The sequence below is a fragment of the Balaenoptera physalus genome (genome assembly GCF_965194825.1).
Source record: "Balaenoptera physalus genome assembly, chromosome: 16".
NCBI classification, from domain to species: domain Eukaryota; kingdom Metazoa; phylum Chordata; class Mammalia; order Artiodactyla; family Balaenopteridae; genus Balaenoptera; species Balaenoptera physalus.
Window position 1 is genome coordinate 55,382,755 of NC_138898.1, and position 16,454 is coordinate 55,399,208.

General features: G+C 52.4%; 2 protein-coding genes across 9 annotated transcripts in view; one reads left to right on the forward strand and one right to left on the reverse strand.

Annotated features, from left to right (window-relative positions):
* Positions 1 to 11,527, reverse strand: part of PPL (periplakin) — a 57,705-nt gene extending 46,178 nt beyond the window's left edge. For 3 of the 4 annotated variants that reach the window (XM_082428956.1, XM_082428955.1, XM_082428954.1), the window contains exons 1-2: positions 11,419 to 11,527; positions 10,696 to 10,795 (exon numbers count right to left, since the gene is read on the reverse strand). In XM_082428956.1, the coding sequence (XP_082285082.1) occupies positions 10,696 to 10,795; positions 11,419 to 11,512 (194 nt within the window). In that variant the 5' untranslated portion in view covers positions 11,513 to 11,527. Of the gene's footprint in view, positions 1 to 1,238; positions 1,357 to 10,695; positions 10,796 to 11,418 lie in introns of those variants that run through there. The other variant, XM_082428958.1, reaches the window with a different exon arrangement.
* Positions 11,528 to 12,105: 578 nt separating this feature from the next.
* The window catches only part of SEC14L5 (SEC14 like lipid binding 5), a gene marked incomplete at its 3' end in the record, with an annotated part of 41,452 nt that continues 37,103 nt past the window's right edge, over positions 12,106 to 16,454 (forward strand). For 3 of the 5 annotated variants that reach the window (XR_014254670.1, XM_082429281.1, XM_082429280.1), the window contains exon 1: positions 12,324 to 13,034. Coding sequence is in view for 4 of the 5 variants with exons in the window: in XM_082429281.1 (XP_082285407.1) it covers positions 12,810 to 13,034 (225 nt within the window). Of the gene's footprint in view, positions 12,215 to 12,322; positions 13,035 to 16,454 lie in introns of those variants that run through there. The other 2 variants (XM_082429282.1, XM_082429283.1) reach the window with 2 other exon arrangements.

Genomic DNA, 16,454 nt, shown 5'->3' on the forward strand with positions numbered 1-16,454 from the left:
TTAGGGAACGTTCATGGCAGTAGTGTTGCCAGGGAGGAGGCCCTGGAAACAACCTGCTGGCCACTGGGATCAGGGTCAGGTGGTTAAATAACCCAGGGCATATCTACACCGGGAAGACCATGCAGCTGGAAAAGAATGAGATGCCAGATATGTAGTCAGGCACCAGCAGCAAAGTGTGAGGGAGAAGCAGGGAATGTTGTGCATATACACACAGAAAACTTCTGGAAGGATCCACAACAAACTGTTAGCCATGAGCCCCCTCTGGAGAGAAATCTGAATTTTCATTATATGCTCTTTTATAGTATTTGGATTTTATTTTATTTTTTAAAATTTCCTTTGGATATTATTTTTATATGTGCTTAGATTGCTTTTCCAATGGCTTTTTTCAGCTACTCTTTAAAAACTCATTTCAAAATGACCCAAGCCTGGCATTCCCTCTTCCCAGAGCCTTCCCTGCCGCCCCCTCCCCTGCCCCCTCCCCACTTTGTGCCCCTCTGTCAGTGCCCACTCAGTACCACACTCTATGGTAATTGGACTTCCTGACTGGACTGAAAGATACTGGTTGATAAGGATTATGGAAGATATAACACCTGGGCAAAATAGAACCCATGCTGAGGAAAGAAGCCTCTCTACCTTCAAGTTGCTGATAGTCTAAGGCCAGAGACAAAGATACAACAACTACAAAGCCAGACTTCCCTGGTGGTCCAGTGGTTAAGAATCCGCCTTCCAATGCAGGGGACGTGGGTTCAATCCCTGGTCAGGGAACTAAGATCCCACATGCCGTGGGGCAACTAAGCCCACACGCCACAACTACAGAGCCTGCGCACTGCAACTACTGAGCCTGTGCACTGCAACGAAGGACCCTGCAGGCCGCAGCGAAGATCCCACATGCCGCAACTAAGACCCGATGCAGACAAATTAATTAATCAATTAATTAATTAAAAAACAACAACAAAACCAACTGGGATGAGTCTGGGGAGAAGAGCCTTATCAGGGCTCTGAAGATGGGGAGGAGGGGGAGCAGCCTGGGGAGCCCTGGGGTGGAGTCCTCGCTCAGTCCTTTTCAGCTATGTGGACAGCTTGTGGGTAGGTCATTTTGTCTCTCTGAGCCTCAGTTTTCCTCATCTGTGGAATGGGCACAACTATAGCATCCACCTCCTAGGGTGAGATCCCATGTGTTAAGCACTTGGTATGCCCCCTGGCACTGAGTGAGGGCTCCACAAATGGGAGGGGATTACCTCTGCAGCTGGAGGCTCATGCTCGTGGGGTTGAGTGTTACAAGCAATTACAGGAACTCCAAAATGAGTCAGAACTCTGGACTTCTCCAGACTTTCATATCTTCCTTCTCCACACCTCCTAGAAAAGTGAAATTTGGCTTTTGGGAGGGAACCTAAGTAGGGACCTTCAGGTTAGCAGGCTTGTAGCTCAGCTGCTGAGTGACAGCTGTGACACATGATTTAATGCCATTTCTCGTTTGTTGAGGACCAACTCCGTGCCAGGCAACATGGCATGTGGCCAACATGCTTCAGCTGATTGACTCTCCCCAGGGACCCATACCGGTGAAGCCTTCCCAGCCCTCCCCCACGGGAGGAAGCTCTCTTATCTCATGTTCCAGGGAAGAGCACTCAGAGGCCGTGTGCCCAGCTGGGCTGGTTCCTGGATTAGCCTGCTCTGGCCCCGCGCTCTCAGACCCCCACCCGCCTCCACCCTCCTGGGCTCGGGCATCGGGGCCAGGCTTCCGCTGACTAGGCTGGGCCCAGCCCAGGTGCTTCGGGGAGAATTAGCAGATTTAGGGAGGAATCTGAGTTGTGCTGCACCATCCCTCCTCCCTCCAGTCTCTAAAATCTGGTTTCTGAGCTGGTGCTGCTGTGTATGTGTGTGTATGTGTGTGTGTGTGCACGTGTGTACACACGTGTGCACGCTGCTCTGTGGGCAGGCCGGATGGGGTGGGAGCTGTGATCTGGCCCCGTGAATCCTCCTCAGGGCAGATGGGATTTGTTTGCTTCCATGGAGCCCTCTTATGCCAAGTGACTCATCTGCTCTGCCTGTGCCGTGGGGTGGGGTCTCGGGGAGAGTGTTTGCTTTCCTGCGGTTTACGTGATGGTTAACCTCACGGAGATGGTACCTGTAGGGCCATCCTGTTCCCTGGCAACCAGGCTATCCTTGGCCCCTGAACTCTGTCCCCTCCCTACAGCTGGGCCAGGCTGCCAGCTCCCAGGAGGCCACCACCTTCTGAAGGGTCACCCACACCCTCCCTATTTGCTGTCATTGTTTCCCCAGCAGCTGGAGAGGTGCTCACTCACTCCCTGGCTGGCTCGGGTGTTTCTGTGAACCAGTTTGAAACAAGAAGGGCAGCATTGCCCCAGTCCTGGAGAGAGGGGTGTGCAGGACCAGAGGCCTGCTCCTTACCACAGAGCCTTCTCCTCCCCGGGCGAAGGCCCAGCCCATTCTCCTGCAGTCATTCTCCCATCTCCAGTGGTATGGCCTCACCCCAATCTGGGGAGCATTTAAAAATGCAGATTCCAGGGTCCCTCTTCTGAGATTACAGGTGGGTGGGTCTTGGTAGAGCCCAGGAATCTGCATGTTAACAAACACATACTCCCTGGGATGCTGAAGCATGTGGGTTTCTGGGCCACCGTGAGAAACACAGCTGTGAACAGAAAGAGATGCAGCACATGCTCAGGCCCTGGTCTATACCTGCCTGGGAAGAACCCACAGGCTGTAGCTTGAGGCCAACCTCTGTTTGAATCCTGGCTCTGCCATACATCCAGCTGTGTGACCTTGGGTAGGTGGCTTAACCTCTCTGAACCGGGTTTCCCCATCTGTAAAATGGGGATGAGCCAGTGCTCGGTGATGTGTGCAGAGCACCTGGCATGGAGGTCCCTCTCCTCCCTGCCCTCCAAGGGGACAGGAGTGGGAAGGCCCAGCTTCACCCTGTGTTCTGTAACATGTATTTACTTTTCTTGCAAAACAATGCAGGGGATGGAAAATCATGTTGGCCCTCCAGCCCACGTGGGCTGACTCACACTCAGCCCTGGTCTGGGGGCCTGGTGAGCTCCCCACAGCCCCCCTGGGACCAGAGGGGAGGCTGGGCCCTGGCAGCAGGGACAGGAGAGGGTCCGTGGTGAGTCACCCACTCGGCCTGCCCCTGAGTCATCCCCCAAGAATGTGCTTCAGGCCCCCACTGGCGCAGGGCCCCTGGAAGGCTGCCCCATCCTGGCCACCTCTTCACTGCCTGCCAGGCAGCCCCACTCTGCTGCTCCCCAAGGGAGCCACTGCTCAGATGACCTTCCTGCTGGCCCTCTCTGGATGCAGGTGTGCACCTGTACACCTGTGTCTGCTGTCAAAGTATTCAAACAGCTCCTGACCAGTAGTTGAATAGGGGCTACGCTGAGCCCCCAGTTGTCCTGCCCACCCTGGCCCTTGCCCCAGGACCCAGCCACTGAGGGGTTAACCCTCTGCTCAGCAGGGGAACTCTTGGACCTGGCCTCACCCACAGGCTGGCATCCACTCTGGCCCAGCCAGACTGCCCCATCATCGCATCTTGCAGATCCAGGCTTCATCTTGAACCCTGGGTGGCTTTCCAGCACAACCTACTCCACATCTCTGGATACCTCATTTCAAGCCCATCCCTGGGCCTCTCAGATCAAGCTGTGAGGGCCACCCAGTGAGGAGGTAGGTCACGCTGTCAGGCAGAGAGTGGAGCTGGGTGGGGCCATGGGGCCAGACAGGCTCTGCCAGGCCTGGGATCCTCGCAGGACAGGTTACCCAACCCAACCCCAAAACTCCCCTCCCCACGACCAAGCCTACTTCCTCCTGCCCTGCCTGCCAGGGCTCATGCTGCCCGGACCGGTGGGGCTACATTTCTGGGGCCAGTGTGTTACAGCCCCTGGGAATGGCACAGGTCAGGAGGTCAGGCCCCCATTCCCTCCTGCGCCTGGGGGCCTGAGTAATGGCCAGGATAGGCCACAGGGGAGAGAATATGAAATCAAGTCAGGTTTTAGCTTGAAGCCAACCTGGATTTGAATCCTGGCTCTGCCATGCACCCAGCTGTGTGATCTTAGGCAGGGGGCTTAACCTCACTGAACCTCAATTTCTCCATCTGTAAAATGGGGAAGAGCCAGGGAGCTAAGATGTCAAATCCCAGCTTCTTCATTTCCTAGCTGTGTGACCCTGGGGAAATGTCTTCAACTCTCTGAACTTGGGTTTCTCCATCTGCAAAATGGGGACTCTCTGGCACCTGCTCCATAGAGTCTTAATAGGATTCAGTGAAGTAAGACACGTAACAATGACAGATAATAACAACTTCTGTTGAGCGTTTACTATATGCCAGGCCCTGTGCTAAGTGCTTGGCTCAGAGGGTCGGCACTGTGTTTTCTAGCTTCACTGAGGTGTGATGGACGTACAATAGAGTGTATATATTTAAAGTGTACCATCTGATGAGTTTTGACACAAGCACACAATGGTGAAACCATCGCCACAACAAAGATGACAAACTGGCCCTCTTCCTCTCCCCATTTTTCAGATGTGGAAACTGAAGCTCCAAGGCATTCAATGCCTGCTCAGGAAGGTCAGGAGGGGCCTCAGGATTTAAACCCTGTGGTCTGAGCCAGCACCCTTGTCTCCACCTCCACCACCATTCAGCAGGTGCCAGGCACAGAGTAGGTGCCCAGTGTCATGTTGAATGAATGAATGAATGAGTGAATGAGAGGGTCACTGCACCATGGTCCTGGGGAAGATCCCCAGAGGAGGACCAACCAAGGGCTAGTAGGTCCTGAGTCAGGACCATGGTGGAAGAGAAGGGAGTCATTCATCCATTCGTCCAATATTTATTGAGCACCTACTATGTAACAAGTCCTGCTCTAGGCACTCAGGATACAAGTGGAATACAATGGACACATGTTCCTGCCTTCAGGGAGTTGGTGGCAGAGGATTGGGGTGGGGGACGGTGTAAGTATGAGGTCCCTGGTGGATGATGGCACCTCTCCCATGTCCCCAAGGATGGAGCACCCCAGGCAAAGTCACAGACTGGGGGTCCCGGGGATACTGTGAGGAAAGTGTCCAGACCCCAGGCTGAGGCTGGTTGGAGCCTATCACTGGAGGCAGGCAGGGACCCCAGGCTCCCTCCTCCTTCTCCTCCCTCCTGAGCATCACTGATGTCTCCATGGGAATCAGGTTTCCCTGTCCCGAGGGGAGGATCTTGACTTCTTGCCCCCAAAGTGCCTCCCACATGTTCACCCATCCATTTATGGAGCACCTACTGTATACCCCGTCCTGGGGATACAGCAGCTAACAAGATACAGCCTGTATACCCCGTTCTGGGAAGAGAAAGGGATAGAAAAGCAAGCCAACAACCACATTTAAATAAATGAAATGACTTAAATGCCCATCCACGGGGCAGTGGCAGATGAACGATGAAAGCATCAGGCTCTGGAAAGGCGGATGGGGGTCAGGAAGGCAGGGGTCCATAGGCCTTGCAGGAAAGGAAGTCTAGGCTGTAGTAAGTGAACCAGTAGGTGCTGTGTTTTTGCCATTTGTGATTTAAACTAGAGCTGCCCCTACGTCCGAGAGTTTGCCTGTCTACCCCAGTCTGGACCTGCCCAGGCCCTTTGTCCACTCTCTCTGCTGAGGTCAAACATTCCTGCCCTGGACCCAGGAGGCCCAGTCACCACAGGCTGCCCTCCCGGGCCATTCTCTGGTCACTGGCTCAGTCTTAATCCCTCACCCAGGCTCAGGCCTCGGAACCGATGAGTCAACACAAGCTGGCTCTGGACAAACACCCCTCCTCCTGGCCCTGGGGTCCCTACTCCACACCCACCCAGTTCATCCTCTTCCCAAGAAAGGGCCCAGCCTCTGCTGGTCCAGGGATGACTCGGAGCAGCCCTGGCCAAGGGAACTTCCTGCAATGCTGGAAATATTCTGTATTTTAAGGGAGGCACAAGCCACATGGAGCTATTGAGCACTTGGAACGTGGCTTGTGCAACTGGATGTTTAATTTTGTTGTTTATATTTTTTTATTTACATGAGTATATGACATGTTCATATCCATTTAATGAATTTAAATAGCTGCCTTTGGGACTTCCCTGGCAGTCCAGTGGTTAGGAATCTGCACTTCCATTGCAAGGGGCGTGGGTTTGATCCTTGGTTGGGGAATTAAGATCCCGCATGCTGTGCAGTGTGGCCAAATAAATAAATAACTAGCTGCCTGTGACTGGTGACTGTCACATTGGGTGGCCCCAGGCAGAGGGGAGAAGTGGATGGCCTGGAACTCTGGCCTCTCCTCAAAGCAGGGGCAGCTTGGCGTAGGGGCTGGTTGGGCAGCTAGGGCCTCAGGGACTGAGCTGTGGGGGTCACTTGGGGTCTGCTGAAGAGGCCAAGTTTAGCTTTTGGAGCCTGAGGCTGTCTGCCCCCAGCCCCTTGGTCTGACCCAGCCTGGGGGGCAGAATCATGACCCGAGCTGACCTCTTGATGTTGGAGTACCGTCTCCAGCACCATGGGCCAGCCTCCTTCATCCCTCCCAGACCTCTGACTCAACGCAATCGCAGCCCTACCTCTCCCTCTGCTCGTCCCTACTCCCTGGCGCTGTTCTGACTTGGATGGGGGGCTGGCATAACATCTAATCTGCTGAAAGGCAAGAGCGACACTCCTCCTTTCAACCTAGAGGAGTCAGAGGCCACAGTGGTCCTGGCCCAGGTCCCCCTGACCACAGAGCTTGGGTGCAGGGGCTGTGCTTTTGGAAGTGGCCCTCAGGCACAGGAGCAGGGACATGGGGGAGAGCACCCCAGGAGAGGCGATCAACCCAGGGTACGGTCGCAAGCTGGGCCCTGCGGCGGGCTGATGGTGGTCCCCCAAAGACAGCAAGACCAAGTCCTAACCCCCTGCAACGTGGGGGTGTGAACGTATTTGGAAAAAGGGTCTTTACAGATGTAATTAAACTAAGGATCTCAAGATGAGATCATCCTGGATTTACCGCGGGCCCTGCATCCAATGACAGGAGTCCTTATAATAGAAAGGCAGAGGGAGACTGGAGACAGAGACACATCAGCAGAGAAGGCCATGGGATGCCCGACTTAGGCAGAGATTAGAGAGATGTGGCTTGAAGAAGGAGGAAGGGGCCACAAGCCAAGGAACACAGGCTCCAGAAGCTGGAAAAGGCAAGGAAACGGATTCTCCCCTCAGAGCCTCCAGAAGGAGCACATCCCTGCCGACACCTTGATCGTAGCCCAGCGTGACTGATTTCAGGTTCTGGCCTCCAGAATTGTAAGATAATACATGTGTGTTGTTTTTTAAGCCACTAAAGAGTGTGCTGATCTGTTACAGCAGCAGTGGGAAATTCATACATGGGGTCCCTTCCTCCCTTCCCCACAGGGGACTTTATCTGCCACCATCATGGTGACTCTGGACCAAAGGAAGGTCATGGGCGGCGGTGGGAGAGTAGGGGCTCGGGGAGTGGGTGTCTCCTTCCTCTTCCATCTCAACGCCAAGCTCTCAACAGAGTCTCGTGGGAGATGGACCCTCTCTCCAAGCTGGCACTATTTACCACTATTTTGTTTCAGACTTTTCCAATGTGATTGTTTTTATTATTGTGATCAAATATACATAACATAAAATTTACCATTTTAACCATATTTAAGTGCAAGTTCAGTGGCATTAAATACACTCACACTGCTGTGCAACCATCACCACTATCCATCTCCACAACTTTCTCATCTTGCAAAACTGAAACTCTGCACCCATTAAACATTAACTCCTCACTTCCCCTCTCCGTGCCCTGGCAACCACCCTTCTACTTTCTGTCTCTGTGAACTTGACAACTCTAGGTATCACATATAAATGGGATCATATAATATTTGTCCCTTTGTGTCTGGCTTCTTTCACTGAGCATAATGTCTTCAAGGTTCATCCATGAACCTTTCCTTCCTTTTTTAAGGCTGAATAATTTCCGCATTATCCCCATTTTATAGGAGGGGACACTGCAGCCACATACACTGCAGGGACACAGGAAGGTAACAGAGCCAGAACTCACACCCAGGCCAACCTGACTCCAGCACCCAGCGCTCACCACTCTGCCACCCAGCCCCCTCCCTAGCTCCCTGCTGACTCCCCTGGGGTATCCTACCTTCCTTTCACTTCCTCCCCTCCTCGCTGAGAGGTCCTGGGGCTCAGAGGCTTTACTGGCCTTTGGATCCCAACTCCACATGTAGCGCTTGCTGTAATCCCAAAGCGTGTATGGAAGTGACTGGACTTGGGGGTGGGCTGGGGGTTGAGGTGGGTGGGGCCTGGCTGTGTGGCCCTCTGGGTGAGGCTCCCCTGGACTCAGCCTCCGCTCAGTTAAAGTTGCCCAATGACCAGGACAACCACACAGAGTTGTGCAGGCTACAACCTGCACACCTGTACATGGCCACCCTGCCAATGACCCTGATGGCCCTGGAAGGTCCCCAATCTAGGAGGTCTCTGCGCTCTGCTCTTGGGAGGAGGAAGAAGGAACAGGGAAAAAAAAAAAGAAGGAACAGGATTAGGAGCAGCCCGGGACAAATGAGATGTGATGCAGAAAGCAGACTGAGGGTTGCTGGAGCTGGGGGGAGGGAGGAAGGAGGAGTGACTGCTTAATGGGTACTGGTTTTCTTTTGGGGTGATGAAAATGTTCTGGAACTAGATAGCAGTGATGGATGCAAAGCCCTGTGAATGTACTAAAAGCCACTGAATTGTACACTTGAAAATGGTTAAAATTTGTAATTTTTATGTTATGTATGTTTTATCATAATAAAAAAATGTCCCATTCTCTCCAGCTTCAGCACCCTCCCAGGGCCTTTATGTATTCTAGGGCCCAGATCAAGGGCCACTTGTGTCCCCACAAAGGTCTGGACTCTGGACCCTCTCACTCCCCACCAGCTCCCCCGCCCCCTTCCCGCAGTGTCACATTGAGGTTTCTGAGGACATTTCCCTGCAGGATGCCTTCTGGGGGCATCTGTGTTTGGATCGGGCCCAGTGTTTTACTCAAATAAATGCATTACTGATGGTTGAGTTTCCTGTGGCAGTGGCCCACCTGTGGGAAGATATTCAAACATGCGAGGTGGTTTCTGGAGTCTTCAAAACCCACCATACCAAAAGGCAGCTGTGGCTCGGTCATTCTCACAGGGCAAGAAGGAAGCGGCAGATAGAGGCTGAACGTCTTGCCCCTGAGACTGACTTCATGCCTCCAGTGTTCCCATCGAATCAGCCCATTCTTTTGGTACCTCCTCAGTCCGGAACCAGGATGCCTGGATATCTTTGCAGCTCAGGCTGGGAAATCACGTCTTCTGGGTACTTCCGCTGCAGCCCTGGGGCAAGAAGTCCTGGGTTTAAGTTCCTTACTAGCTGTGTGACCTAGGGCAAGTTACTCAACCTCCTTGTGCCTTAGTTTCCTTGTCTTTAAAACGAGGATTAACAGTTTAGGCCTTAAAAGGTTTTTTTGCTTTGTTTGTTTTAATTTAGGTATAGTTATATAACATAAAATTAACCATTTTAATGTGTACAATTTAGTGTTATTTAGCACATTCGCAGTGTTGTGCAACCACCACCTCTGTGGAGTGCAAAAACATTTTCATCACTACAGGGGTTATTTTTGAGGATTAAATGTGTGAATGTTTGTAAAGCCTTCGAACTGTGCCTGATACAGCACGTGCCAAGTAAGTGCTCAATAAACTGTAGGAGCGATTGATAGGAAAACGGAATAGGAAGCACGTGGCAGGTGGTGCTCTTACTAATTCGCTTCCCTTGGCTGGAGGAGGAGGGAGTTAGGCTCTCACTCCCTTCTAGGCCCCATTTTCCACTTTGAGCTCTCTGTACCCACGCAGCGGTCGCACCCCTTCCCCCCCACCCAGTGGCCTCCTCACTGGTTGCCGGCAGGGGCGGCGCTGATGGTAGCCAGGAGACCTGGAGCCTCCCCGCAGTCTCAGGGCCTCTCCTCTGCTCCTCGTGACTTTTCTTGCCCCCAACCCCTGCATCTCCCACGCCAGCTCCTACTCCCCAAAGCTGCCACCTTCTGTGGCCAAGGAGACACGAGTGGGGTGGCCAGGATGATTCAGCCGGGGTGGAAGAGAATAATAGGAGCGTGAGCACGCCCACAACTGGGAGGAGCTCTTGCGAGCGGACCTCCCCCACTTATGAGCGCACCAGCTCCCTCCCCAGGGCTGGCATTTACTCCAAACATCCTGGGATCCCCAGGCGCTAGGAATGACCTCCAAGATCCCCCCACACTGCCAGGCCTGTCCACTTAGAAGAACCACTTGGGGAGCTTGTTAAACAAGCACGTTCCCAGGCTCTTCGAGCAGTGCACGGGACTCTGCATTTCAACATGCACCCTGCTGAGGGAAGTCTTAGGAGCTGGAGAGTTTGGGATAGATTGCTCCGCCCCACCTTTCCAGGTGTAAACATCCCAATTTGTGGTTACTTTGTGCCAACTCAATGCCTTTCGTGCTGTAACAACAGCCAACAGTGTCGCGTCCTGCACTGACGCCCAGGAGGAGCATGAGTTTCCCTGATGAAACCCGGGTCCAGCTATACATCCCGGACTCCCATGTTGCGCGACAATTCCCCTTGGTGGCGACCCCAGGAGCCATGGACTGTCGTTTGCTGCCACCTTGTGGCAGGGATGGGAACCGTGCGCTCCATTTCCATTCTTGATAACCTTAAGAAAACTCACTGAGTACTTACCGTGTGCCATGTCCCCAGTAAGATCCTGCGAACGTGGGGAGATGAATAAGACAGACACGGTCTCTTGCCCTTGCGGAGCTCACAGTCTCCTGGGTCAGACCTACAAATAAATAAAATGAATGAATACATAAGGTGATTACAGAGTGTGACACACGCTAGGAAGGAAGCAAACGGGCTGGTTATCACAAGGTGCAACGATATATTTGCTAAACAGAGCGCTGTCTGTCTCCCTGTACACAGTCTCCCTGCCCAGAACTGTGGGCCACGCAAGGGCAGGCAGCTTGTCTGACTCTCTCTTGCAGATGGGTGAAGTCACACAGTGCTGGCACATAGTAGGTGCTTAGTAAATGTCAAGTGAATGAATACACGGATGACAAGGCTGTCCAGAGCCAGCTTCTTGGCTCCTCCAGGACAAACAGATGCGGAGAGGGAAGGGAGGGCTATGGAAGGAAGGCTGGGTCCCCGGGATCCTGGGAGGGCCGGGAGGGTTTACGTGTGAGCTAAAATGAGAAGGATGGGAAATCGTCACCCTCCCGGGGAAGCCCCAGTCCACCCTGTTTTAAATTGTACCCTCACTCCGCTCGCTTCTTGAATCCCTTCCCTGGTTATTTTTTCACCTTGGTATTTTCCCCCATCTCACATAGTACTATATATTTGCCTAATTTATTTAATGTCTGTCTCCCCCACTGAAATGTAAACTCTACGAGGGCAAGGATTTTTTACCTGTTCTGTTCACTGATGACTCTCCAGCGCCTAGAAAGGCCTGACACTTAGCAGGAGCTCTGTAAATGCAAGCATGTGAGTGAAAGATGCACATTGGCGGCTTAGGGCAGGGCCAAAAGGGCTCTGGGGCGTAGCCAGTGGAGGGAGCAGACTCAGAACCCAGGCGGAGGGGGTTGACCCGAGTTAGGGAAGGGGGCCAAACGTGAACTGTACTAGGGCCAGCGGGGCTGGGCGGGGCAAGGGTTCGCCTGGGAGCAGAGCTAGACTGGGGTTGGAGCCTTGGGGCGGGGTCTTCCTGGGGCTGAGCCACCCCCGAGGCTGCGTGCTTTAGGGGCGGGACCCTATGGAAGCGTGGCGGGCATGAAGAGTGGCCAGTCTGGAGAAAGGGCCGGGGTGGGGGCGTGGTCAAACAAGGATGCGTAAAACGAAGGGAGGGGCTAAGGCTGGGGTGGGGCCAGTCTGGGGCGGGGCCTGTCCAGGGGGTAAATCTGGGCGGGGCCGGGGCTGAGCGGAGTGGGAGGGAGGGGGCGGGGCCAGGCCAGGCCGGGATCTCCGCTGTCCTGGGTCCTGGAGCGCTCCCCCCTCCCGCAGGCCCCTCCCTGACCGGCCCGGACGCAGGGTGTGCAGGTCAGGACGCCCCACGCTCGGCGATCGCCGGCCCGGACTGCAGGGTCCAGCGATCGCGGTTGCGCCCCGCCCCAGGTGCTGCGCTCTGGGCCAGTCGGCCGCGGGGGATCCCGGCGGGCTCAGCTCCGTGCTGCCGCGGGGCTGCGTCCCGGAGACTCCGAGGGCTAGGGTGAGCGGGGCTTCGGGGGGCCTGTGCGTGCATGCATGTGGGCGCATGCATCAGTGTGTGTGCGTGTGTGTGAACCTCTATGCGCATCCGGGGAGCTATGTGCGAGCATGGAGTTGAGTAGGTGCGCGCTCCAGGGAGCTGGGCTTGTGTGCAAAGTTGAGGGCGTGTGCAAGGGCGGTCCCGTGTGGGAGGGGAGTCGTGCATGTGTGCGCGTGTGTGGCAGAGACAGTGCGTGTGAAGTTTGGTGAAGACTGTGTGCGTATGTTAGGGTGTCTTGGAGGAAAATGGGAGGGCAGGTGCAATGATTCTTGGGGGGACTGCAGGGTCGGGACGCCCATGGTAAGCTGTGGGGTGCAGTGGGTGAATGAATTGTGGGAGTGTAAGAATTGCGAATGTGTGTGTTTCCAGGTGGGTGGCTTTATGGGGTTTTCCGGGGGCCCTCAGCACGAGGATGGAGGAACGTTTGGGGGTACTGATTGCTCCTGAGGAGCGAGTGTGGTCCGGGGCATTGAGTAATGGACAGGGCAGGTGTTTGGGGCATGGCCCAGAGTAATTTGGGGATCACATCGGCCCCTTTGCTTTGAGGGCTGGGGAGATGTGCGGATGGGGCCAAAGGGATGGGCCTGCCCCTTGCTGGGGGAGCAGTGGGCAGGGTTCCTGCTTCCCGTGCAGGGAGCTGCTCCCTCACCAGATGCCCTCACCCAGGCTCTGTGCCCATTCCTGCCTGGCTGGCTTCCACTGGTGGTCCTGCGAGAACATGGTGCAGAAGTACCAGTCTCCTGTCTGCGTCTACAAGTACCCATTTGAGTTGGTCATGGCGGTGAGTGACCCCTGACCCTAGGGCCCCTTGTGTAACAGTTGGAGGGAAACAAGAGGTCAGCTATGATGGGAGGGAGACGGAGACCCTCGGATCCCCAGATCAGAAGGAATTAATGAGCTACTGCACTAACCTGGTGGGTCCAGCTTCTAACCAGGCCATCCCACCTTTCCCCACAACTTCTAGAACGCTTGCCCACTGACCCAAACACAAGGTCTTTCTTTCTTTTCCTTACTGAAGCTTATCTGTTTGCATCTTGGTCTCCTTTGTCAGAAAACAAGGCTATCAAGGGCCAAGCTGTTTGCTGGCTGTCGTTTTGTGTACTGTTAGTAATAATAATAATAATAATAATGGTACATATTCTAATGAGGATGATGACAGCAGCCATTCACTGAGGGTTTGCTAAATTTACATACGTTGTTTTGTTTAATTCCCAGAAGCTCTTATTATTCTCATTTTACCTGCATTAAACCAAAGCTTGGACAGGTGAAGGAATGGCCTTAAGTTCTGTGGCCAGGAAGAGGTAGAGTTGGGCTCAGATCTGCACGGTGGGCGGGGGTGGGGGTGGGGGTGGGGATTCCAGGACCACAACACCCCCCATGTCCTCCCTCTGCTCACACGCCCCCTCCCTCCCCTTCAAGGAAGCTGAGACCAGGGGGAGAGGGGGCGCGAGTGGGCAGGAAGGGTCTGGGAGCAGTTGTCTAACTATGCAACATAGAACTGTCTCCCAGGCCCTCCTGGATCAATGGTCTGTGCACCGTGGGGCAGGTGTGGGGGACAGGCAGACGTGGGTTTCCTTCTTGGTGCCAATCACTCTGCCTCTCAGAGCTTTCCTCCCCAGTAAAACAGAAGCAATGCTATGGGGCTGTGGTGAGGAGTGAATGAAATAGTGCCCGGTGCCTCTGGCTCAGTGCCTGGCACACAGTAGGTGCTCACTAAATGCAGCTGTCCCTGTTATTACACCACATGGTGTTTTAAATGATTGTACTGAAAGTGTAAGAAACACCAGAATCCACCCCCATCGTCCTCATCCCACCCTTGGTTGCTTAATCCCAGCCTACTATCCGAGGACTTTCATATCAGTTGACGGCTCTGTGTGTGTGTGTCCTCCCCTAACCTATTCTATGAATCTACCTACATATGGGTTTATAGTCACGTAAAAGATGAAAAAGCATCATTGCAGTAATCCATACGTGTCGTGCTGTAATGTGTAGATGGTTCCAGGTCAGGAAAGAAGCAGGAGCAGGCCTGGGCTTGTATTGACAAGCTGGGTGACCTTGGGCAAGTTACTTAACCTCTCTGAGCCTGCACTTTCCGTCTCTAAAATGAGGATTACATGGTTTCCAAATCTGGGGTTCTGTTGTGGATTGAGTCAACACATGTAAAGCTCCCGGTACAAGGTCTGGCACAGACCAAATGCTATTACTGTTATTGTTACTGTTATTGTGTTGTTGTCTGTGGCTGTGTGACTTTCCTTCATTTGTAATGGGGGTGGGACACCCCAGAGACCTAGGGATGTGCAGTCAGAAGTGCTGCGTCCCTGCCGTTGCCTGGCTGTGCTCTGGCTGTGTGTCTTTAGAAAGTCACTGAATTTCTCTGAGCCCCCATTTCTTCCTTTGTGAAATAGGACTGGTTATATGTACCTCATAAGGTTGTAATTAGGATTGAAGGTGATTAGAGTGCATGTGTGGTGGGGGGTGGGGAGGGGAGGTGGCCAGCACAGGGCCTGGTCTATACTTAGTGGACAATAAATGGCAGCTAAATATAAATAATCATCCTCTGTCTAAGGCTCCAGACAGCTCACATATTCTGACCTTAGGACTCATTCATTCATTCATTCATTCACTCAATAGAAGAGAGACACTGTCCCCACTTTTCTGGGATAACCTATGGCCCAGAAAGCCATGAAGCCAAGAAGCTGAGACAAACGACTATAGAATGGAAAACTAGCAAATTTCTATTATTGCATGGGCTTAATAAATGTAAATTTAATTTAGTGTGTTTAGGATTCTCAAAAAAATATTTACAATCATTGCATTTTAAAATAAAAATGCCTGCTAAGACTTAAGACTTAGCACTTAAGACTGTATTAATAGGACCGTTGGAATATGTGAAGTGTATTTTGTCAGCTTTGAGTTCCATAATTGACTCAGTTTACTCCCCTAGCTGTTAACAATCTCTAGGGGTTGATGGATAAATGCTTGTGGGTACAACAGGAAACAAAAGTTTTCAGATATTTATTATCTGTATTGTACTAATTTGTCATTTGTATTTTTCAAATACTATGTCACCTTATCTCCATACAGTCCTTGTTGGTGAAAGGGCCCCAAACTGCCCCAACATTGTCGACAAAGCCGCTTTGCCAACTGTTTACAAAACAGCATTGTCCCCAGAATAGCTGCATAACTCAACATAACTTGCTCGCTGTGTGGGCACAAAAGGGTTTTTCTGCACTTAATGTCGGTCTTTGTTTCTCAGCTAAACACTTGCCCTCAGTTTGGGTCAGATCCCAGGGAAGTTTCGGATGAACTCAGCTATTTTGACCATATCCGAGTGACCAGACAAGCTGGCCTTTTGGTTTTTCTGTTTAACAAAACTGACTTGAGAATCAAAGCATCCCTTCACTTCTTCAGAAATCCACCAAACCACTGAAGTTCACAAACCACTGAAACTGGGTTTGTGGAATTGGTTATAAAATAGTACTAAGGCAACCTTTCTAGAGCCAGCCTAAAATTTTTTAAAAATGATTTCTCTCTTTCATTTCAAAAATGTAACTAATCCACTGAATGGGTATCTCTCTCCTTGGGCCAAATTCCTTGACATGAATTCTGTTTCTGAAGGATGGAATTCTAGGGACCTTTGCTTTCTCCTTTCTTGATAGTATTCTGTATTATTGGGTTCAAAACAATGAGCTTGTATTATCTTGGTAAGCAGAGGAATACAATTAAGACAATGGAGGCAGCTGCCTATCCAGGGTTGGAGAGAATCCCTTGTCCCTTTGAATGTGGGGTCCCTGAAGGTGGGGGTTCTTTGTGGAGATCCCAGTATGTAGAACACAAAGACCATGTTTTGGACTGTGGACTGTGGTTACTTGAGCCCTGAAGGCCACTCTCTGGTCAGCCTACAGCCCATTGTGAATGATTTCCAGCTCATCTGGGCTCTTCTCCTGAATGGGTGGAGGTTACGAGCCAGACCCTCCAGGCCGGGTCCCTGCTCCAATTTCTTACCTGTGAAATGGAGATAATAAAGGCCACTGCTCCTCAGAGAGCTGAAGTGAGGATTAAGTGAAGGGACATGTGTACCCAGACAGAGCCTGGCACGTTGTTTAATGCTCATGAAATATCCCTTAAGTGTATTATTATCATTTACTGTTTTAACAGCTTTTTTGAGCTATAACTCACCTACCATACAATTCACCCATTT